This window comes from Nansenia antarctica, assembly GCF_963989245.1.
Source record: "Nansenia antarctica genome assembly, chromosome: 3".
NCBI classification, from domain to species: Eukaryota; Metazoa; Chordata; class Actinopteri; order Argentiniformes; family Microstomatidae; genus Nansenia; species Nansenia antarctica.
This window is the reverse complement of record NC_137688.1, coordinates 59,144,555-59,169,506: the sequence shown is the minus strand read 5'-3', so window position 1 is coordinate 59,169,506 and position 24,952 is coordinate 59,144,555. Positions and strand designations below refer to the sequence as shown.

The window sequence follows — 24,952 nt, the reverse complement described above, 5'->3', positions numbered from 1 at the left end:
CTACAGTAGGTGAATTACAGTAGGTGAATTACAGTAGGTGAATTACAGTAGGTTAACTACAGTAGGTGAATTACAGTAGGTGAATTACAGTAGGTTAATTACAGTAGGTGAATTACAGTAGGTGAATTACAGTAGGTGAATTACAGTAGGTTAACTACAGTAGGTGAATTACAGTAGGTGAATTACAGTAGTGAATTACAGTAGGTTAATTACAGTAGGTGAATTACAGTAGGTGAACTAAAGTAGGTGAATTACAGTAGGTGAATTAAAGTAGGTGAATTACAGTAGGTGAATTACAGTAGGTGAATTACAGTAGGTGAATTACAGTAGGTTAACTACAGTAGGTGAATTACAGTAGGTGAATTACAGTAGGTTAACTACAGTAGGTTAATTACAGTAGGTTAATTACAGTAGGTGAATTACAGTAGGTGAATTACAGTAGGTTAACTACAGTAGGTGAATTACAGTAGGTGAATTACAGTAGGTTAATTACAGTAGGTGAATTACAGTAGGTGAATTACAGTAGGTGAATTACAGTAGGTGAATTACAGTAGGTGAATTACAGTAGGTGAGTTACAGTAGGTTCATTACAGTAGGTGAATTACAGTAGGTTAATTACAGTAGGTTAATTACAGTAGGTGAATTACAGTAGGTTAATTACAGTAGGTGAATTACAGTAGGTTAATTACAGTAGGTTAACTACAGTAGGTGAATTACAGTAGGTGAATTACAGTAGGTGAATTATGGCGAGAGTGCCACATTTACAGACAATGAGGTTGTATACCCGTAATTAGTCAATGATCTATTTTAAGAACATAGCGGGTGTCTAATTTTGTTTTTATGTTTTGTTCATTTGTGTCTTGTGACTGTCTCGGAGTAAGGTACTCACTTGCTTTGTTTTTCCTTGTGTCATACGTTATGGTCTTTATTCCTTGTGCAATAAATACAATCGTTTTACATCCACGTGTTTTACACTGACTTTATGAATTCTGTGGAATTAGGGAAGAGTGGTAGTTTAATTGATTCTACCTATAGAATAAGAAATAAGTAGACTGCTCAAATCATACTTCATAAACGTGCGCTGGCGATTGTGTGGAAGAGGAAGTAAATAACCAGTGGAACAGTAAAATAATTCATCAGAGAGATGCAAATCATTTCTTGAGGGCAATGCGCCAATTAGACTTGCATTCAACAATGACAAGACGCTAATCAGGTCTCCAGACACATTTTCCTGCAAAATCAGTTGAATGCCTGATTGAATGAATGAATGAATGAATGAAGGAATGGTCTTTATTGTCATTAATATAGTACAGGTACCAAACAACGAAATTTGGGAGGGGGGGCTCCCCTGGTGCTAGGAAAGAAAACTAAAAACAAGAAGGGAAAAGAGCTGGTTTACATAAATAAAGGCTATGTACACTATCCACTATAGCCTACTATACTATACAAATAAAACACTGTGCTGTACTCTATGCTATGCTATACCTATTCTAACATTTCCTATCTCTGAACCTTATGTACCCGAGGGTTGTCATATTGCACATTCATTTAAAGTGTCGCAGTTTTCCCCTGATACATTGAACAACAAGTTATGGAAAACATATAACTTTTTTTTCATCTGCCTTTATCTTTGAGCAGTCTTTGAATTGAGGTGCTCAAGGCAGTTGTGGCAGAAAGAAGCTGGTCAGTGGGAGGTTTGAATAATGGATAATTTAACTGTGTATTTTTTAACTGTGTCTTTCATATGGTCTGTATGATGCTGTTTTATTGTTAATGTTATCTTGTGTCATTTTAGGATGCCTTTTTTTACATCTTGGCCAAGGACCACAGATGAAAATTAGCCTCCTGGCTAAATCTGGCGTATTTACACTTGTGGTCAATTGATATGCATTGTCCCTTCTTAAATAAACTGAAATTGAAATTGAAAATTGATCTGGGGGAGAGACTGTCCTGTTCTGAATGGCTGCACAGATGGACTCATAAGGTGTTGAATAAATATGTGTCATGTTGTTATGAGTAGGCCTTATGATCTTATTCTAAATGTTTAGATGCCAACTGCCGTCTCTGTTTTCTGCAAAAGGTCCTCAAGTTTACAGTATCAATTGTTCTCTGCAAGGGAAAGCTCCATTTTGTCCCTGAGGTAAATTAACAGGATGTTACTAAATAAATATAAAATATACAAATGAAAATAACAGAATGGGACCAATGCCAAAGGCACAATCGCTTTACTTGTGAATGGCTGGTTTTGTATTGAGAAGCAGAACTGTTTACTCGTCCTTATTTTGCTAGGCAATTTCAAGCTTTTTTCTTGGGAGATCCGGCATCCTTTTTCAACTCAGTCATCATCCGTTTATTGGTGTAGTATGACAATGTTATATAACCACCTTACAGGAAGTGAAACCCCTCATGTATGTAGAGATAAATGGAACATACAAGTCCCAGTTCCTTCACAGTACGCTCATACAACTAATAAAGCTGCATAGTGCTAATACCTGTCATTCAGACTAGTAATAAAGCTGCATAGTGCTAATACCTCTCACACAGACTAGTAATAAAGCTGCATAGTGCTAATACCTCTCACTCAGACTAGTAATAAAGCTGCATAGTGCTAATACCTCTCACTCAGACTAATAATTAGAGATGACTTTTGTTTTGTGACATGGTTCATTGTCATTCTGGAAGTAGCCATTAGAAGATGGGTACTTTGTAGCCATGCAGGGATGCACATGGCCAGCCAGCAACAATACTCAAAGAGGCTGTGGCATTCAAGCCATGATTGATAGGCCCGAATTGTGCCAAGAAAACATTCCCTACACACCATTACACCACCTCGGACTGTTGACAGGTGTATAGTTGTTCCTAATAAAGTGTTGAGTGTGTGTATATATTACCCATTGACAGTAAAACAAATGTTTAAAAAAATAATAATAATCCGGAATCTATGTTACAGAGACTTAATTCATACCCGGACATATTTATAGCGCTGCACCGGAAGTCGTACATTCGGCGTGCTGTGGCGGTTAACATATTTTGGGGGAATTAACAATGAATTGTTAAAAGCAAGTTTGGAAAAGAACATAATTAGCTACCAGTTTATTCTGACAGGGTAAACATAGCGATCGAGTTTCTGACAGGGTCAACATGGCTGCAAAACGTAAAGCCGATGTAACGGTACCTGCAGAGGAAAGTGACCAACTCCTCATCAGACCTCTGTAAGTGTTCAGCTCAACATTAGTAGCTACTCGCTAAACACCACTTGAATAATACCGACAACTGAACTGTCTAAAGAGTCAGGTTGAAATGTGTGTGGTTCAAATATGTGATGTAGACTGAACAGAACGACTGAACTGGTGGAAGGACTTCGTTGAATGTGATCACATTGGCAAGATGACCACTGACCAGTCTACTTTCTCAGTTATTGAAGAGTTGGCTCTTTGATAGCTAATATCCTCAGACATTGAGTTCTTATTACAATAGCTACACATTTATAGCTAACAGCTAGAGGGTAATATGACATGTCCTCAGCAACCATCTGTTTGAATCAGCCAGAAACTTTACAAGTAGTGTGTGAGGGCTTTTCTTTGTCTTACAGTGGAGCTGGCCAGGAAGTTGGCCGGTCATGCATAATCTTAGAATTCAAGGGACGAAAAATCATGGTAAGTTACACACTCACTGGCACTTTATTGGCCACTGTTACACTGTATCATATAGAATCAGACTAATATCAATTGGAGTGTATAAACCAGGTCTTAAATATTACCGTGAAGAGCCATGATGACTTTCTTTCGCAGCTGGACTGTGGAATCCACCCAGGCTTGGAGGGAATGGATGCTCTCCCCTATATTGATTTGATTGATCCAGCTGAGATCGACTTGCTTCTCATCAGCCAGTGAGTCCAGTCTCTATCATACTCATACTGTTGTATAGACCTAGGCTAGCCATAAGGATAGTTTGTATAACCACTAGATAGCTAGTGATAATTCCCAGAGAAAATTGCATACGTCTAGGCCATGAAAAGAGCTATTCATGTAATAATAATAATAATAATAATAATAATAATAACTTTATTTGTATAGTGCTTTTCCTGCTAACGTTGCAGCTCGAAGTGCTTTAATCATAATCATAATTTAATTATTTAGTCATTTTAAAGGCAATATTAAAAAGATGGGTGTTTAGTCTTGACTTGAACATATTTGCTGAGGTTGCATCCCTAATGTAAACTGGCAGTGCATTCCACAATTTGGGTGCATAAAATGAGAATGCAGCCTCACCAAATCTCTTCAATTTGGCCTCCACGAAATCACAAAGTGCTTTGTCGAGCTAATATTCTGCCATGATTCACCAATCTAGAGACTGTTTGGAGTGCTGGCGTTCTCAACTCCTTATTGTAAGATATTTTATAGACCTACGAGTAACTGACTCACTTAAGGCTGAGTTGACAGCTTTCATGCAGATTTTTTTTTTTTTTAAAGGTTAGGTTTAGAAGAAGGTGATAGAAGAAGGTTTTTCCTTCTATCAATGGCCCCGGGCCTGAGCTGGATTACTCTTCCTGCTACGACTGGTGGATTGATGATTCACTTGCTTAGTCAAATGTATTGATTGTAAGTCGCTTTGGAATAAGGCGTCTGCTAAATGCCAAAAATGTGAATGTAAATGTCATGCCCCACACTCACTTTTTGATCTGTTCTTTACCTCAGCTTCCATTTGGATCACTGTGGCGCCTTGCCTTGGTTTCTCCAGAAGACCAGTTTCAAAGGCAGGACCTTCATGACACACGCCACCAAAGCCATTTACCGCTGGCTTCTGTCTGATTACGTCAAAGTCAGGTATAGTACTGTCTTCAGTCCAATACGACTATTTTGTCATCCCGCAATACAGAAACGGCAAGGAAATGCGTAATGATACTTTTGAAGTCATGTAAAGAGTCATTGTAGAGGTGCCGCCACTATGGGGGGGTCCGGTCTCATGTTGTGGTCTCCATACCTCTGTGTTTCTAGTAATATCTCAGCAGACGATATGCTGTACACAGAGACGGACCTGGAAGAGAGCATGGATAAGATAGAGACCATCAACTTTCACGAGGTGAAGGAGGTGGCGGGCATTAAGTTCTGGTGCTACCACGCAGGCCACGTCCTGGGGGCAGCCATGTTCATGATTGAAATCGCTGGAGTGAAGGTAAGTGGTGGATTTGCAATGCTAGCCATGAAATGGCAGGTTCCATGTTAGCAGGACAGGATTTCAGGTCTTATGTCGAATATGTTGAACAAGAATAACTCCAGGTCGTGCTTTACTTAAAATCGTATTTCATTGTTGCCTGACATGTCCCTGATGCACCACTTAGATGCTGAATGTATTGTTTATTCTAGCCACTAGGAGGCAGACATGTGCTGCTCTATGAATGTCCTTTCCATTCGTTTGTACTGGTGAATGATGGTTAGTTGCTTCTTTCTCTTAATGACCCAGTGGTCACTTCTGTTGGCAGTGCTACTTCATCAGCATGGTCTTATTCTCGTCTCTCTGGTTGTGTGTCTCAACAGCTATTGTACACAGGAGACTTCTCTCGTCAGGAGGACAGACATCTCATGGCAGCGGAGATCCCCAGCGTCAAACCTGACATCCTCATCACGGTGAGTTCCAGCTAACAGCAACAGCACAGCCCTTCCAAACACATCCACAACAAAGGGGACCATTCAGTGGCGACTTGCATCACCTTCTTCACCGTCGATGGTGTTTTCCTAGTTTGATACGGAGACGTTTGTGTATCTCCCAGGAGTCCACATACGGAACGCACATTCACGAGAAGAGGGAGGAGAGGGAGGCCCGCTTCTGTAACACCATTCATGACATAGTCAACAGAGAGGGCCGCTGCCTCATCCCCGTGTTTGCCTTGGGCAGGGCCCAGGAACTGCTGCTCATCCTGGGTGAGAAAGTCCAACCCGTCTCCCTCTCCTTGCTCAGCTGGGATATGCCTACCTTGTTTTATACTGTACATTTCTAATCCTTTCCTACCCTCTCTTAACTCTGTGGGTGTGTGCCTTTCAGATGAGTACTGGCAGAACCACCCCGAGCTCCACGACATTCCCATCTACTACGCCTCGTCCCTGGCCAAGAAGTGCATGGCCGTGTACCAGACCTACGTCAACGCCATGAACGACAAGATCCGCAAGGCCATCAACGTCAACAACCCCTTCGTCTTCAAGCACATCAGCAACCTCAAGGTAGGGGGCGGGGGCGCCATGCCCACACGGCCAACCGCCACGGATGTTCTAGAATGTTCAGGATCATGCGGCCTCCTCGGTCACTGCCTACTGTGTTTTTATAATAATAATAATAACTAGACAGCGACAATTCCTGTGGAAATTGTGAAGTGTGCTTGCCCCCCCCCCCCTGGGCCACTCCACTGCATCCCCGGCGAAGACCATGTTTCTCTAGCTCACCCAGGGGTCGAGCTAACTAGTGCTAGCTAACTCCCCTGTACCCCCCGGCGAAGACCGCGTTCCTCTAGCTCACCCAGAATTCAAGTTGTGGGGTTGTGTGTGTGTGTGTGTGTGTGTGTGTGTGTGTGTGTGTGTGCGTGTGCGCCTCTCTCTCTGTCTCCGTCTCGTTCTTACCCTACCTGCTGCTGTCGATCAGAGGGACACCTGTAAGAGTAAAGTGACAGTTGGTGGTTGCTACGGCAACGTGCTCTGACCAGACCTGCTTTTGTCTTTGGCCAGCTCTCAAACAAACGTCTGAAACGTAAAAACTATTCATGTTTGGGCTTATATGTTGTTATTTTGAGTGACAGTAAGAGTTGCTCTACGTTTCCATGTAACATTTTTGAATATAGACAATGACATACAATTGTAGCCGTGGGAGCAGTGTGCAAAATGTGTACAAAAAGTTCAAAAACTTTTTCTGCTCACTCTGTTCTCAAAGTTCCGCCATTGAATTTCAATGGCGATTTCTCTCCACAAAAAGTCTGTGTGTGTGTGTGTTTTGGTCACCACCCTGACCCCCCCCGGCGAAACCCGCGTGTCTTTACGTCACCCAGAGGCCGAGCTGTGGCGGTTTCAATATTGCCCAATTCTTTGTCTATGGACTTTTTTGCATTGTGGGTAAACTGTATGCCGTAACCTTCCGCCGGACAATAGCAACGCGAGTTGGAACGAGCCGCACGTTTTGACACCTCATGTCTACCTAGTGCCAAAACTGTGGGACAAGAAGCCGGGGCAAATTTTGCTATAATAATAAGTTATATGTACAAGAACAATAAGTGCTGCTTGCTATACATCATATCATATTATAATGTTTAGATGACTAAATCAAAATCTAGGTGTCTTTGTAGGACAATCTACTCTGTATACTGCAATTACACCTAGATTTCGGGTGGAGAAGCAGGGCTTCTACTTATCTCTCTCTCTCTCTGTCTCTCTCTCTGTCTCTCTCTCTCTCTCCTTCTCCTCAGAGCATGGACCACTTTGATGACATCGGGCCCAGTGTGGTGATGGCGTCCCCAGGCATGATGCAGAGCGGCCTGTCCAGAGAGCTGTTTGAGAGCTGGTGCACCGACAAGAGGAACGGGGTCATCATCGCCGGCTACTGTGTAGAGGGCACCCTCGCCAAGGTGGGCCCAGTTTGACATCCCTTCTAAACCTTTACCCTGGCGAAGCCAGGATTTTTCTTTCACAGATATGATCACAATCGCTGCAGTCAAGCTAGTCCAGGGGCATGGGGTTCAGTGTAACCCAGTTGTACTACATGACCTGGTGTATCGGGGTGGCTGATAGCCTAGAGGTTAGAGAGGCCGACTAGCAATCGGAAGATCGCTGGTTCAATTCCTGCCTCAGCAGGGAGTCGGATGTGAGCTGTTGACTGGGGGGTTGCTGGCATCATATCTAAGGTGCCTACCACTGCCGTTGTGACCTTGAGCAAGGCACTTAACCCCTAATTCAGTGGTTTTCAACCCTCTCCTCGGGGACCACCAGCTGTTCCACATATTTGATCTGTTCCACCACCAGCACACCTGATTCAACTAATCAAGTGCAAAGCAATTATGGTTTGTACTTGATTAGTTGAATCAGGTGTGCTGGTGGTGGAACAGATCAAATATGTGGAACGGCTGGGGGTCCCCGAGGAGAGGGTTGAAAACCACTGCCCTAATTGCTCCAGGGGCGCTGACCATGGCTGACCCTGTGCCTAGACGCAAAAAATACATTTTGTTGTCCTCTGTGCAGTGACAAAGGTTGAATGTAATGTCATCTAATGAAGTGACTGTTCCCCTGGCAGCACATCATGTCTGAGCCTGAGGAGATCACCACCATGTCAGGGCAGAAGCTGCAGCTAAAGATGTCCGTGGATTACATCTCCTTCTCCGCCCACACCGACTACCAGCAGACCAGCGAGTTCATCAGGGCGCTAAAGCCTCCACATGTGGTAAATATCTCGTGGGACCTCCTATGGTCCTCGGTGGCTCAGTTGGTAGAGCATGGTGCGAACACTTAGGTTGTGGGTTCGATCCCTGCTGGGACCATATATACTGAAATGTATGCACTTACTGCGATGCAAGTCGCTTTGGATAAAAGCGTCAGCTAAAATGGCATATATACCGAGACCCTCTAGAGTTTGTATACTTAAAGCTGGAAAAAGTTAAGATAAACATCTGATGTTGCTTATTGTGGAATTCATCAAACTGACAGGGGTGCACCTTTCTGCTAAATTAGCCGTTTTCACCTTAAAATAGGTCATCCATGTGAATCGTGTAGATCTGCAAAAAAAATATTTTGTGGGGGGTGTCTAAGTCTCATCCAAGTCACAGGATGCGCAAGCTAACTAATCTTCCTGCCTGCTAAACTCCACTACTATTGAAATAACTTTTAGCTTCAGGCAGCTAGGTACAATTCCAGACAGCGTGGAGAACACAGTCACAGTAAACTGTTTTTGAAGTAATTATGCAGGTGCTAAGGTCAGGCCTGCTGCTACTTACACGCGTTGTTTGACCACCGCTAGCGCTAGCGATATCCATTTAGCACTATTAGTGCTAGCACTATCCCCCCCCCCCCCCGAACCTCTAAGGTTAGCCACGCATTGATCATTTTCTTAGTTTTCAGGCAAAAAAATTAAAAAAGTGTCACCTTTTTGGGCCATCACCAGTTTGCACCCCTGAACTGAAAAGCAGCCCCAAAACAATGTGTGCCTCCTCTTCCTCTCCCCAGATCCTGGTCCACGGGGAGCAGAATGAGATGGCCCGTCTGAAGGCGGCTCTGATCAGGGAGTACGAAGACAACGACGAGGTCCACATCGAGGTGCACAACCCCCGCAACACAGAGGCCGTCACGCTCAACTTCAGAGGAGAGAAGCTGGCCAAGGCGAGTTCACCCACCGAGCTTCATGATAAACTCCATAGCCAAATGGATCATTCTGCTTCTGAAGTCCAGTTCAAAGATTGTAAAATAAAATCTCTCTGTCGCTATATATATATCACATGTTGCAGGGTTCCCGCGCTGGTCTTAAAAAGCTTTAAAGGCTAAAATCCAGCAATCCGATTTACAAGGCCTTAAAAGGTCTCACATTTCAGTTATTCGGTCTAAAAATTAGGTGCTAGGTCTTAAAAATGAGATCCTGCAAGGAAATCAGTCCGACCACATCTATTTACGCGGAAATCAAGCTGGAACCCCAAAAATACTGATTTGCTTCCTTTTTTGTCTGTATGGCAGTGAAATCCCTAATTTCCTCACCTCGAGGATGACAAAAAGCTATTATATGGTGTCGCGAATAGGTCTAAAACTCTATTCAAAGAGGTCGAAAAAAAGGTTGAAAAAGGTCTTAAACTTGACTTGTTGAAACTTGTAGGAACTTTGAGTATGAGTGTGTGCATTGACCGTTGCGGTCCTCTGTTGTAGGTGATGGGCTCCCTGGCTGATAAGAAGTGTATCCAGGGCCAGAAAGTGTCTGGCATCCTGGTGAAACGCAACTTCAGCTACCACATCCTCACCCCCTCCGACCTGTCCAGTGAGTGCTGCTTTACATCCTGACAAGTCCGTCAGGTTATACCTTAACTGCTCCTCCTGAGACATCTACTACCCCCCAGCACTGCGTCTCCTGAGACATCTACTACCTTCCAGCACTGCGTCTCCTGAAACATCTGCTACCCCCCAGCACTGCGTCTCCTGAGACATCTACTACCCCCCAGCACTGCGTCTCCTGAGACATCTACTACCCCCCAGCACTGTGTCTCCTGAGACATCTACTACCCCCCAGCACTGCGTCTCCTGAGACACCCGTTTTTCCCCTTTACTGTGTCCCCTATGACTTCTACTGCCCCCCTTGTATTGTTTCTCTATTCTCCAGTGTCTATATATTTTAAAATTAAAAAATAAATGTCCCATCACTGAGACTGCCAATGGCCCCGGGCCTGAGCTAGATTACGCTTCCTGCTACGACTGGTGGATTGATGATTCACTTGCTTAGTCAAATGTATTGATTGTAAGTCGCTTTGGAATAAGGCGTCTGCTAAATGCCAAAATTGTTAATGTCCGTCCGTCCGTCCAATACATAACTCTGTCAGCTTATCTTCTCTCCTCTCTCTCTCTCTTTTTCCAGACTACACAGACTTGGCCATGAGCACAGTGAAGCAGACCCAGGCCATCCCCTACACTGGTCCTATCACCCTATTGGTCAGCCAGCTACGCCATCTGGCTGGTGGGTCTCCGCCCCGTCTCCGCCACCCCATTCCTTCCTCTCCCTCTCTTCACATTAAGGACCTCACTGTCTACTTCTCCACTTCTCATAGACACCGTTGGAGAAATAGCTCTCATTCATAGCTGACCCAATTCCCAATATGTCCAGTACGCCTTCCTGTGTTCAGGGGTGCAAACTTGTCACCTTTCTGCTAAATTAGCCGTTTTCAGCAACTCCGCTGCTGTTGAAATAACTTTTAGCTTCAGGCAGCTAGGTACAATTCCAGACAGCGTGGAGAACACAGTCACGGTAAACTGTTTTTCGAAGTAATTCTGCAGGTGCTAAGGTCAGGCCTGCCGCTACTTACACGCGCATTATTGTTAGACCACCGCTAGCGCTAGCGATATCCATTTAGCACTATTAGTGCTAGCACTATCTCCCCCACTATCCCCCCCAAAACCTCTAAGGTTAGCCACGCATTGATCATTTTCTTAGTTTTCAGGCAAAATATCAATTTAGCACCATTAGTGCTAGCGCTATCCCCCCCCCCCCCCCCCCCCGTCTAAGGTTAGCCACGCATTTTACTGGCATCTTCCACTCCCTGTGTTGGTGGGTAGGCTCTAATGTGTTCTGTCCTGTTGTTGTAGGAGATGTGGAGGAGGTGGACGGAGTTGAACCTTACAAAGTCACCTTAAAGATCTTCAAGAGCATCACATTGGTGCACGAGGCAGGCATGGTGGTTTTAGAGGTGAGATCCTGCTTGTATGTGAGGGTGTGTAAAATAAATAAATAAATAACTAGACAGGGACAATTCCTGTGGAAATTGTGAAGTGTGCTTCCCCCTCACAGCCAGTAGGGGGCCTCTGGGCCACTCCCCTGCACCCCCGGCGAAGACTGCGTTTCTCTAGCTCACCCAGGGGTTGAGTTGTGAGTTTCGGGTTTCTCCGCAAAAAGTGGAATTGTGTGTAAACCATATTCCGTAACCTTCCACCGGACAATAGCAACGCGAGTGGGAACGAGCCGCACGCTATGACACCTCCCATGTCTACCTAGTGCCAAAACTGTGGGAGGAGTAGCCGGTGCAAATTTTGCTATAATACACACACTACAATAACAATAGTGTTGGTTGCTACTGTTATATGAACAATAACATTAAGTGTTGCTTGCAGTACCGTAGAAAGCACGCTTAAATATATATAGATATACATATCACAGTATGTTTCATAACCGGCGTATTCATTGGTTTCGTGTTGAACCTCTGCAGTGGCTTGCCAACCCCCTGAATGACATGTATGCGGACGCGGTCACCACAGTGGTTCTGGAGGTCCAGTCCAACCCAAGGGCACAGAAACGTTAGTGAACAACATGGTCAAAACACGGCTTCTGTGTCAGAACTGTCATTTAGTATCTGGTGTGTCCGTTTCCATGCTTACGTTTGTTTTGTTGTTGACAGTTATGGAACCCAAGAACGAATGTGTTGACATGAATGTGTTCCAGGAGAGACTGGAAATTATGCTGCTGTAAGTATGACCCCTTGTTGTTAATATTCACACGAGTATCAGAACTATCGTTGAAGCCATTCTCAGATCTTCACTGTCTTTTTGAACTCAACAGAGACATGTTCGGGGAGGACTGTGTGGATTTCAAGGACGACAAGAGCTTCTCTGTGACCGTGGATGGAAATACAGCCTACATCTGCCCACAGACTAGAGTGAGTGTTTTAGTGGTCTCACACAGAGAGGTGTCTGTGACTGATCTGTCCGTGTCTGATCATCTCCTCTCTCTCCCTGTCCTGTTGCGTCTCCTCAGGCAGTGACGTACGAGGAGGGCAGCGCTGAAGACGAGACTCTGAGAGAGATGGTGGAGCTGGCTGTGCAGCGCCTCTATGAGGCTCTGGACCCTGTCATCTGAGGAAGACCTTCCGCCAACCCGCTCCTCTATAGACAGGCCGCCACTGAGCCCGGACCCTCTGCCACCCCACTCCTCTATAGACAGGCCGTCACTGAGCCCTCAGCCCTGGGCACGCCCCCAACAACCTCATGCCCACACAGCAACATCGGAGGCACTTTCCTTTACAGGCGGTGGAGTGCCTATGCTGACTCTAAAACATCTCTTTAAAATGTGTACTTGATCTGTTTTATACTGTATTATAAATTGATGTTGTTTTCTTAGGCAATGACGATATTGTTATACTATACAGTACTTTTTGTTGTGTTGATCCAAATATCTTTGCCCTCAAACTTTCATTCTTTTGTATGTCTAGCTGCCTTATTACTCAGAGGTAATCTGTGTGCTAGCAGAGACGTAATGATTCCAAAGGAATCATCCTCTATTGACTTATTCCGAATGTGTAGCCTTTGTATGCCTGCAATATGATTTGCATTGATAAATTATCAATTTGTTAATGTAATAAAGGTCAATCCTGGCCAAATGTCTGAGCTTTATTCAAATGGTAAATTAATCTACTAAAAAAAGGGGTTGATTTCAGAGAACAATTCCTTTATTGCATACACAAAAATAAAAACAACACTGAAAATACAAAGAAAAGTAGTGTTTTCTGATTCCTGCCTCAAACATTTTATTTTTAGTATAAAGTTATGTTATACCCTAAAAGCGACCTGCCCCTGGCCGATATAACTAAATCTCACCATCCACTTTCAGGAGGCTTATGAAGCATTCTTTCATCCAGATCAAAGTATGACAAAGAATCGGTTTCATATGTGGGAAGATAAATAGCTACAAAGGAACTCAGAAATATGTTAGGAATTTTGGACAAGTTCAACGTAAACAAGGTTAAAGCGTATCACATCTGTGAGAGAATGTGGCTGGAGGGAGTTCAAAATCAAACCATGAAGATAGTCACAGACGAGTCGTAGAATACACAGTGTGTACGCGATGAGGTGCAATACAGACCTGGGGGGTATTCCAGGAAATGCAATTAAAGTCAACCACTCTCTCCTGAGGCAAGGATCGAACCAGCAACCTTCTGATTGCTAGCTGGCTGCCTAAACCCTAAAGCTATTTTAGATTCAAGCTGATACCTATCTTTTTTACACCTTTTTATCTATCTAGCACACTCTCTCCTAAAAGGTGGGACCGATTTCCAAAAAGACACTGGAGGAACTGTCGTTCGGGATTTAGTTTCCGTCTGTGAGACATTTGTGACACACATCTGAATTAAACCAGACCGTAAACCTGGTCGCTACCAGGTTTGTTCTGAAGGATTGGTTGCATAGCAACGCAACCGCGAATTATTTCAGCCACATTCAGGGAACGGAACTCGATCTGAAATGATCGCGAATTATGAAAACAAGCCTGAATTACCTGTAATCGAGTTTCATGGAATACCCCCCTGGGTAGGTGAACTGAACTGGTTATAGGGACTGAACCCATTAGTGTTCTTAGCAAATACTCATAACATAGTGTATGGCGAATGAAAAACAGCAAATGCATCCAAATACAATACATTTTCATACAACCGAAAAAATATAAGGCACTATAGTGGAGTGTACAATGATAGTGGCAAAGGTCAGATGTTCAGCATTTTCATCATATCATGTAAATACCTTGTGAAGCTTAACATATTCATAGGGACATGCATCTGATTGTCTTGTGTACTACGAAAGCATACAAATGGTATCAAAAACACTTTCAGCTATTACAGGTAGAATAACTTGTGTTATCTTCTATTATCCTACCAATCTTGCAATTTCCCATGAGTAAGACACAGTCCAAACTGAAAGGACCTCCCAATAACAGCATTTAGACTCGCAGTGTCTCTCAAACCTCTCCTCGGGGACCACCAGCCGTTCCACATATTTGATCTGTTCCACCACCAGCACACCTGATTCAACTAATCAAGTGCAAAGCAATTATGATTTGTACTTATTATTATTATTATTAGTTGAATCAGGTGTGCTGGTGGTGGAACAGATCAAATATGTGGAACGGCTGGTGGTCCCCGAGGAGAGGTTTGAGAACCACTGATTTAGAGGGTATCTGTAATACTGATAACATCTATGGCTCAAAGGATTGAACAGTAAACATATGGCTGGTTCTGGTTCTGCAGTTACAAGATCACCGGGCTCTCCCTACAGACAGAGGTGACGGGTCGTCGTCATGGTAATTGTGCTTGCTGGCTCATGATGTACGAGGTTTGTCGCAAGAGGTTACATGTTGTCAGTGACAGATAAGAGCTGATAAGAGACCTGACAGTGTCATATTGCTGGTAAGAGATCTGACCGTCATAATGCTGGTAAGAGACCTGACAGTGTCATATTGCTGGTAAGAGACCTGACAGTGTCATAATGCTGGTAAGAGACCTGACAGTGTCATAATGCTGGTAAGAGACCTGACAGTGTCATAATGCTGGTAAGAGACCTGACAGTGTCATAATGCTGGTAAGAGACCTGACAGTGTCATATTGCTGGTAAGAGATCTGACCGTCATAATGCTGGTAAGAGACCTGACAGTGTCATATTGCTGGTAAGAGATCTGACCTTCATAATGCTGATAAGAGATCTGAATTGCTGATAAGAGATCTGACAGTGTCATATTGCTGATAAGAGACCTGACAGTGTCATATTGCTGGTAAGACACCTGATAGTGTCATATTGCTGATAAGAGATCTGACCGTCATATTGCTGGTAAGAAACCTGATAGTGTCATATTGCTGGTAAGAGATCTGACAGTGTCATATTGCTGATAAGAGACCTGACAGTGTCATATTGCTGATAAGAGATCTGACAGTGTCATATTGCTGATAAGAGACCTGACAGTGTCATATTGCTGATAAGAGATCTGACAGTGTCATATTGCTGAACCATAAAAATACATCAAACGTGATAGAAACATACTCAGTGCTGGTGATTACATCTCAGTCGTCATAGTGACTGTGAACCGGCTGGGGATAGGCTGTACACACTCGATATCAAAACACTGCATCACACCCTGATGAATCTACAAAGTGCTATTAATGATGTCAATCATTCAAACAATAAGAAATGTTATTTCAATTTGGAAGAATTATGGCTTTTCACTGATACTTACTTTCCCCCCCATTTTCAACCGAAGATGCAAACAAACTTAAGACATTATTACAACCCATCAGCCCACATAACATATCCTACACAAGTCCTGCTTGGTCTACCCTGTGGTCTGCCCATCAGTGCTGAGCGTGGCTCCTCTCCCACACTCTGTCAGCCTTTTCTTAACTGTTACGAACACGACTCCTCGCGTCCTCTCCTCTGTCCTCCACTCGGGTCCTACTGAAAACATATTGGAGGAGAAGATCTAGTAGCTTCCTCCCATTTACATATTCTCCTCCAATTCTTTTTGAGGACGACGAAGCAAGTGAAGGACACAAGGAATCGTGTTCAATTGAAGAAGAAGTTTCTCTCTCTCCCTCTCCCCCTCCCTCTCCCCCTCCCTCTCTCTCCCCCTCTCTCTCTCTCTCTCCCCCTCTCTCAGCACTCTGTCTCCTTGCTGTTGAGGCGGGCCTGTCTCTGCAGTCTAAAGGACAGAGCCTTACCGCTGCGGCCGTTCAGGGGATGATCTGTCAGGTCGTCGAAGGAGCGTGCTGTGCCCCCTGCCGTAGAGAAGTCCTCCTCCAGAGCTTCCTCGTCCAGATGGGAGTCATAGCTGTCCTCCTGGATAGTGGCCATGCGGGAGCTCTCCAGAGGGGGCAGGGAGGACTGGCTGGGGCTGGGGCTGGGGCTGGAGGCTGAGGCTGGGGCTGAGGCTGAGGCTGAGGTTGGGACAGGGACATGGACAGGTGGAGTGCTGGTCTGTTGAGGGCCAGAAGCCTGGAAGCGAAGGCTAGTCGAGTGGACCGGAGGTTTAAAGATGCGCACAGAGGCACACTCAAGGCTGCTCAGCAACTCTGCATTCTGGGGACGTACAAACAAGAGTCAAATACAAACGCGTAAATGGAGCGTTGGACAGCCACAAAGATGTAAGTTCTACAAAGTTTGAATATATATACATAACATATCAGCCAGGTATAACCAGTACTTACACTCGGGAAAAACATTGACTTGGTGGTCTGTTCATATTGCTGGTCGAGTTTTTTGTCCTGAAAGTGGGGGAGAAAATGTTGGATACAATCAACACACCACCAGTCATTGACTTCCACATTCCACTTTGGCCAGCTAGATGCTAGATGCTGAATACTGTATTTTCCGGACTATAAGTCACACTTTTTTTCATAGTTTGGTTGGTCCTGCAACTTATAGTCAGGTGCGACTTATATATCAAAATATATATACTTTAACATGTTTTTAAATGTTAATTCATACTCATAATTCATAATTCATACTCATCAATAAATGCGACTTATAATCCAGTGCGAGTTATACATGTTGTTTTCCTCTTCATGACACATTTTTTGACTGATGGGACTTATACTCCGGAACGACTTATAGTCCGGAAAATACGGTACTCCTTTTGCATTAATGTATATCAATATATCATCAGCTAAACCTCGACAGGACTTTGACTTCCAGACCTTTATCATGATAGGCTATGCTTAGTTTCTCTACTGTAAATAATATTTACAAACATTTTAAATCTTAATTCTTCTAGCATTATGACTGCCAATGGTCCCTGGCCCGAGCAAAGATGACTTTTTCTTTGCTATGACTGATGGATAGATGATTCACTTACAACAAATACAAAGTAAGCCGCTTTGGATAAATGCGTCTGCTAAATGCCCAAAAAAAAGTAAATGTAAAATGTAGATGATTGGTACATACCACACAATGGACCAGGATACTCAGCGGGACCCAGAAGACCAGGGAAAAAACCACCACAGAGCCCACGATGTTGTCAGACAGAAACTTTCGGAAGGTGTTGATGTCCAGCTTGTCAATAAAATCCCACAATCTCTCTATGACGTCCTGGACTTGCTTCATACACTTCCCCTGGAAAAACAACGTCACATGCTTGTTCCCGCATCGACCAAGTCCAAGGTAATGCCAGTATTTATAGAGGGAGGAGCGGGCTTAGGGTCACTTACTGCTCCATCACAGAAACCCACAGTGCAGGGTTTACCCTTACGGAGGTACAGGAGGTTGCCACTGTTATCCTGGTACGGAGCACACACCCCACTGGTACTACGGCAACACACTTTACATGACGAGTTTGTTTCTGTTAAGGAGGAGGAGGAGATGGCCATAAGGACAATAGACATAGAGAGAGGACATAGATCTAGATAATACAGACACTGAGATAAGGTTCCCTATCAGTCAGTCTAATCTCTATGCTGACATGCTGATGTGAGCAGTAAGTACCGTTGCAGGCGCAGGGCTGCAGGTTCACGATGACCTCGCAGAAGGGGATGCACGCCCCGCCCCGACACTCGCCGTTGTCCAAACACACAGTCTTATCTGGGGCGTTCTCAGGGGACGGGCACTCGCTACTGTTTCCTGTCAGAGGGGATACACGAAGGACATGTAGGGAAAACACAGGGTCATGGAATGATCTATTTCATGATCTCACTTTGAATCTCTTATCAGTGTCCATGTGTGTAGTGTTGTTTGTTAGTGGGTGTCACAGGGCTCACCGGGGCAGTAGGACCTCCCCTTACAGGTGGAGCTGATGGGCTCCTGACACACCTTCCCTTGGCTCTCATGCTGGCAGTCCTTGCAGCACGCACTGTTTCTGTCACTACACTCCGAGGAAAAAAGGGAGAGAGAGAAAAGGAAGGGGAGAGAGAGGAGAGAGGAGAGACAGAGAGAGAGAGAGAGAGAGAGAGAGAGAGAGAGGAGAGAAAGACAAAAAGAGGAGAGAGAGAGAGAACAGTATGAGGTCTCTCTGGCATTACAGGGTATAACCACCAAGAGATGATGCTAGTCATTGTATAATTCAACATATTCCATACCAACATGCTTTATGTTTCTAACATTTTATGGTGGGTGCTGACAGAGGGGGTTCACCTGCACGTGGCTGTTGAGCGGAGCTTGCAGTCGGAGGTGCAACAGCGGTCATCGTTGATGTGCAGCAGCCCAGGGTCACACTCCTCGCCCTGTTCCACGCGGGAGTTCCCACACACGTTACTGTTCCTCTCTCTGAAACACACCGGAGCCTTGCTCCTCAGCCTCTTCACGATGGATATCTTACTGCAGTTGGAGAACAGCTGGGGAAGACAAAACAAGAACACAGCCATCATTGGTACCATGAAGTTGACCAATGGACCTATCGCTAAGCCACGCGTCCTTTGAAAACTTGGACAGACAAACAAACAACGCTTCACTGACAGTGACTGACTGACCGACCGTGACTGAATGACATTCAATGACTTACAATGGCGGGAGTTGGCAAATTTTTGATTTTCCACAGCAAGTAATAGACATGTTTTTTTTAAAGATGACAAGAATATTTTGTCTAGAAGCTTTTCACCATCAGATATTATCGAGTTGTTTGACCGGGTTTTCTGCCTGTCATGACTTTTGCTGTGATACGATTCGACAATTTCTATTTTGGGGCGTGGCTTAGCAATAGGTCCATTCCCCCGTCTGGGGTTAATAACGCTTGTCTAGGCGGGTGCCAAAGGAAGATCCAGCCTTTTTAATGATTGTATTCAGCCTGTTGTCATCCTTCCAAGAGACACACACACACACCCCCACCGCCCTCAGCAGATCCCACTATGAAAAAGACACTAGTCACAGGACTGTTGGACAAACATTTTTGGCCAGACATCATAAGATCCGTAAAAAGGTATCCATTGCTGAGCCTTTTTAAAAACAAAGGAGGCGTTCACTTTCCACTACAGCTTGTCATCCATCACCCCCCACAGACATCTGTAGGCACCCTTTGAACAGTGACCTTTCCACAGAGAGTTAGAGAGTAGAGAAGGTCAGTACCTTGTTGTTGACGTGGTCTCCGCTCACAGCAATGGGGTACATGACATATTTGCCCCCTTGGTCTTCCCTGGGGGCACAGTAGGGGATGTTGTCTGGATCATGCTCTGCCCCAAAGTTATGGCCCAGCTCATGAGTAGTCACAAGGTCTGCTTCCTGAGGGATTTTATTATAAAATGGCAGATTTAAAGATTTGAGGAGCCTTTCTTTCGGCCTTATCTGAATGTAACAAATTGTCTTTAGGAAATTCCATAGAATTTCAGAAATCCACCTTGGTCAGAATAGTCTTCCCATAGTTCTTAGTGCTGGTAAGCCCAGTGTTGAGGTAGATAGCTCTATGCTCAGTTGACGATGGAGGACACTCTGAGGGGGGAGGAAGAAAAAGGAAAAAGAAAATGTTACCAGGATCAACATAATGACATTTGCGACTGTCAGATGTGGTTTACGTGCTGATCATATTACTCTCTGAGCAGAGCCCCCCAGGGATGCCCTGTCTGGAGGGGGCCACATACGCCAACCCCAGGGTCCCCTCATCAAAGTCCTGGTAGGTGAAGAGGTGGGCCAGGCACACATGGGATGCATTGTCTGCTATGTCCACACTGAATTGCTGGGATGAGAAAAAGGAGGGATATAACAGCCTAATACCACTATGCCATGTCATTAGTGCTCATATGATGGACGATGGCTCACCTCTAAAAGCTTCTTGACATCCCAGACATCCTTGCCCTCCACTGAACTCCCCTTCATGTTGAAGTGGGTCCCCCCTGGTGGTACTGGGGTGGCTTCCTTCTTGATTATGATCTAAATTGGGAGTTTGGGACTGGTGAGGAACCTTCTATACTCAATAACAACACCTTGTGTCAATTACAGAGGCAATGTGAAAGGGAGGTAGTGGTGTTGTCAAAAAGCCAAAAGTCACTTTATTGTCCCATGACTGGGAAATATGTTTTGGGCTTACACCACACTGCAGCCAAAAAAGAACAACAGACAATACAACATGTTAAAACACAGACAGAAAGCAACCCTGATTCCGACAAGAGTAGAGGTTAAACGATGAGTAAAATCTATCCAACGTTCATCTGGTGCTGTTTAAAAGTTGAACTGAAACCGGAAAATAAAATAATTTTTAAACCTGTTTAATCTAGAGCGGGGGACTCTAAACCTCCTCCCTAAGGGCAGTAGTTCAAAGTCAAACTCTGCATTGTAGGACATGAGAGGGATTCGTCAGAATTCTATTAGCCTGCCTTAGAGTAGCCTGTTGAAAAATAGACTGCAGGGATGAGTGGCCTTTCACCCCTATGATCTTCCATGCGTTGTGAGCAGTGCTCACCTGTTGGATCTGGACACCATATCCTTTATACTCCTCGTCCCAGGATGTGTTTCTGTAGATGTCGTCCACACGATCGATCAGCTCGATCTGAAAGCACAATCACGGTAGGAGGGGGGGGGTATTCTAGAGAGATCTATAATAGAAAGCTAGATATATCATCGCAACCACCCACTGTGAACAGCGCCCTCACCAGGTAGTTGAGGGTAGTGCTCTCCTCCTTGCGACCCATGTGTTCGAAGAAACGGTGGTCGGCCACCAGGAGCAAGGGGCAGGTGTTCTTCTTGTGGTCATGGGCCTGTCGCCTCTCCCTGACCAGGGACTCTGCGGAGGAGAAAAGACAGGCCCTCAGCACACCAAATGGCTGAGGTGTTGATTGGTTTCATCGTCGAGTTAAAAGCTAGAGTAATGACTCAAGACTTTGTCTAGCTGAACTGCACATATCTGGGGATCTGTGATTTGAGTAGATTTTCGACTACTCCAGGAGGAGTCTGCTGTCAGTGTCTCTAATCTTGAGAATCCATTTAGAGAAACGTTGGCCCATAAAAAGGGGTTAAGTGAATGTTCCACCTTGGTGGTTTGGTTTGGTTGGTTGGTTCCACATGTTCCACACCCAGCTCAGCCTCCACAGACCCTGCTATAGTTATGCCATCGTCACAGCCCTCCGTTATAGCTGCCTCATAATTAACCATACATGAATAATGGATTCACGCTGTGAGGAAGAGGATTATTAATTTAACAGTGGCTGACATGTGGCCTGAGTAAGACTGTTGGGAGGACCAGAGACTGAAGAGCCAGAGACCTCTGGATCACATTCACACCATACACACACCATACACACGCCAGTACCGCTTTAGATGATGGCCAGTTTAATGTGCTCAGATGATTGATTGTTAAGTTATACATCCACTCTCACAACTGGGAGTCCTTCCTAATTTTAATAATAATTAATTTTGCCATTTAGCAGACGCCTTTATCCAAAGCGACTTACAATTACGAATTACAGGGACATTCCCCCTGGAGTAACTGAGGGCTAAGTGCCTTACCCAAGGGCACACTAGTAGTGGTGTGGCTTCAGGCGGGATTTGAACTCACAACCTTCCGATCCCAAGTCCAACTCACTATCCACTAGACCACCACTACCCCCTCAAGTCCTAGGATAACTAACACCCACACCCACTCTCACTCTCACTCTCACTCTCACTCTCACTCTCACTCTCACTCTCACTCTCACTCTCACTCTCACTCACACTCACACACTCACCCACACCCACTCTCACTCTCACACTATCACACTCTCACACCCACACGATACATGTCATCCACATCCATACATCACTCACTCACTCATCACTAATTTCTGAATGAGCTGATACTCACCCTCTCCCTCATCATCCTCCTCCAGAAGGGCAGATCTCATACTCTCAGGGAGCAGGCCATTGGAGTTAGTATTAACATAGCCGCACACTTTGGGCGAGGCCAGACGACTGATGTTCCTGATGTCCTCAGAGCGGTATATCAGCAGACTGCCAACAGGGGGCGCCTCTGTGAATCTCCATAGAGGCTTCAGAACAATAAGGGGGTTGATATGATTGGAAACGTGAGTCAGTGGTTTATGAATCCATCACATGGATGTATTGTAATGCTGTGCTAAATGCCAAAAATGTAAATGTAATGGATTGACATGGTAACATCAATGCATATTGTTAAAAAGAGGCAGTTACCTCTATGTTGTACTCTCCGTCGTCAGTAAGAATGTGCGCAGAGAAGTCATTGTCATCAATGTGTGCCTGAACACGAGAATTCTCCTCCCCTTAAAACAAACAACTCGGAGTTAACACTATGCTAAGAAAGAGCAGCAGAAAGCAGCAACACGTCATACTCGACTGGAGGGCAATTCTGTGCAAGGAGAAACCAACAGGTTGTGTGACCCTAGTGACATCTTGGAAGAATCACAACTGACAAATATTGAACCTAGCCTGGTTTCTAAACCTAGCATTTGGTCCCTTACCAATGACATGCCCTGTGAAGAAGTTCTGTCTGTTGACCTCATAGCTGTTTTCCTTGCCATCCTCATCCACAAACACCGCCCTGAAGTCCTCCGTGAACAGCTCTGTGTTTGTCCGCAGGTACAGTTTGAAACGCCTACAAAACAGTACAAGGAGAGGACAGAGTCATTTGAAATTGAACAGCAAATGACCCAACTGCCCAGGGCCAAAGGTTGATTGGCAGGTCCTTGAGTTGGTACCTCTCTAAAGCGGTGAAGCTGAGCAGTCTTTCCACATGGCTCTGTGTCTGGACATCCCTCCTTCGGACCGAGTGTGTCTGGAGACTGGAAAGGGGCAACACCTCGAAGTCTGTCAGCATGGAACTCAGAGTGTCTGAAAGGCAGATGAATCAGAACATGGGGGGGGCACCAACTCATAAATCAGCCTTGGTCAGAAGAACAGTGTTCTCATCATTCTTGCTCCAGAGTTTAGAAAAACATTGCCGTGACAAACAAGTCTGGTTATCCCAGGGATAACTCTGCTGTCATTACATGCTGCTGTGATAACCTGAATATGTGAACATAACTGGCCAAATAGTTATTTGGAATAGGCTACATAAACTAGTACTATTTCATACTAAATAATACAATTCAGTTTTAACTAAATACTACTCCCAAGAGAATTCTCTTGTCTTGAACGTTTGGCAGCTGTGTAAACAGCTATGGGATGTTTGGTTTATCCACCGTGAGTCATACCAAGAGGGAGACTGGCTCTAACTCCATCATGGTCATTCAGAATCACTCATGACATGTTAACGGAAAATCAAGTTTGTCTCTACTCACCATAATAATCGGGATTTTCAACATCCGCGGGGGGTTTTGCTGCACAGTCCGTTACAAATAGAGAAACCATAACTATAACGAGCAGCCGCATGTTACCATTTATTGGAGGAAAGACATAAAGGAAAAAATCCGTGCACTAGTTCGACAATTTGAACAAAATGTGTTGGTGATGATCTCTATGATCGAGCATCTCCTGTAGTGAGTGTTCGAAAGTTTCCCCCACTACAACACTATATACATTTGGTACGGTCAATTTCACAAAACATGATCCAACGTATCCCGATTTGTTAAGTCATAAATATGACTTCGGGCACCAACAATGTTTCTTCTTGTGAGCGAGAGCCCGCACACCCGGAAGTCATGTGGGGAGGGAAACACATCTTACATTATTATGAACGGATAGGCGGCTACTGTCTCTATTGTCAAACATGACGGTCATATCTCCCCTGCGATCAAGTCGCTATGGTTTGATGCACTGACATTTGGTGTAAATGTAGTATATCTTGGAGTATCTTGGAGAAAAGGGTAGCTTCAGTCATCAGCTCTTACATAACATATTAATAAAAAAAGCTTTAGCAGAGGGATTGCAAACTGAGCGACATCTGCGCAGATCAATTTTCATGCTTGGACATCTAATGTCCAAACATTTCGTGAGCTTAGAATTATAAGGTTCTATCTCCGTTTAGGGTAGTTCAGAGATATTGAGCTTCAAAGTTTTACATTCCATTATGTTTTGTGAGATGGAACCTTTGTATTTTATTAATTACTAACTAAAACATTTCAACATTTTAAAAATAACACCACATAGGCATTAATAAACACCTAATGGATCAGATTATGTCAAAAACTCAATTTTGACAAAAATGGAGATAGAACCTTATAATTCTAACGTCATGATTTGGTAAACACCCATCGTTTAATCGGAGTATGTCTGGTATTGGACATGATCATTTCCCAGCAAACGTCTCCTCCAAACTACAACAAACTACTACTACTATTGCAGGAAAATAAAACCAAGAGTATAGAATACAAATGTTGTAGACCCACAGTACACTAATAGCATATTGAAGTGGTGAATATTGTCCTACTACTGTGAGATGCTACCGTGTGCTATGTTCAGTCCCCAATCCGTCGTGGCAGGTCTATTAATAATAGAAGAGTAATGAGAGGTATTCTTACATACTCTGCACCTCCTTTAGGACTATATGAAGTTACTCTATACTTATGCTCACCAAAGTTCAGGTCCCAAATAGTTGCTATGCAACATTAACAGCTTAA

At 44.3% G+C, this 24,952-nt stretch overlaps 2 protein-coding genes across 2 annotated transcripts; one reads left to right on the top strand and one right to left on the bottom strand.

Annotated features, from left to right (window-relative positions):
• Positions 1 to 3,007: 3,007 nt before the first annotated feature.
• Positions 3,008 to 13,113, top strand: cpsf3 (cleavage and polyadenylation specific factor 3). The gene is made up of 18 exons (XM_080525224.1): positions 3,008 to 3,212; positions 3,593 to 3,656; positions 3,792 to 3,889; positions 4,698 to 4,826; positions 4,998 to 5,175; positions 5,538 to 5,627; positions 5,771 to 5,921; positions 6,043 to 6,218; positions 7,448 to 7,606; positions 8,269 to 8,415; positions 9,195 to 9,347; positions 9,882 to 9,990; positions 10,582 to 10,680; positions 11,307 to 11,407; positions 11,924 to 12,011; positions 12,113 to 12,179; positions 12,274 to 12,370; positions 12,469 to 13,113. Exons 1-18 carry the CDS (start codon positions 3,142 to 3,144, stop codon positions 12,568 to 12,570), a joined length of 2,079 nt encoding a protein of 692 aa, XP_080381350.1. The 5' UTR covers positions 3,008 to 3,141; the 3' UTR covers positions 12,571 to 13,113.
• A 3,011-nt stretch (positions 13,114 to 16,124) lies between these two features.
• On the bottom strand, positions 16,125 to 23,211 carry adam17b (ADAM metallopeptidase domain 17b; the record flags this gene model as incomplete). The annotated part of the gene is made up of 17 exons (XM_080526509.1): positions 16,125 to 16,547; positions 16,676 to 16,732; positions 17,412 to 17,579; positions 17,675 to 17,805; positions 17,949 to 18,083; positions 18,221 to 18,324; positions 18,594 to 18,793; positions 19,521 to 19,673; positions 19,789 to 19,880; positions 19,980 to 20,124; positions 20,208 to 20,318; positions 20,848 to 20,934; positions 21,038 to 21,168; positions 22,225 to 22,408; positions 22,569 to 22,657; positions 22,856 to 22,989; positions 23,093 to 23,211. The coding sequence occupies 17 exons, from the start codon at positions 23,209 to 23,211 to the stop codon at positions 16,125 to 16,127; spliced, it is 2,463 nt and encodes an 820-aa protein (XP_080382635.1).
• Between the last annotated feature and the right edge of the window lie 1,741 nt (positions 23,212 to 24,952).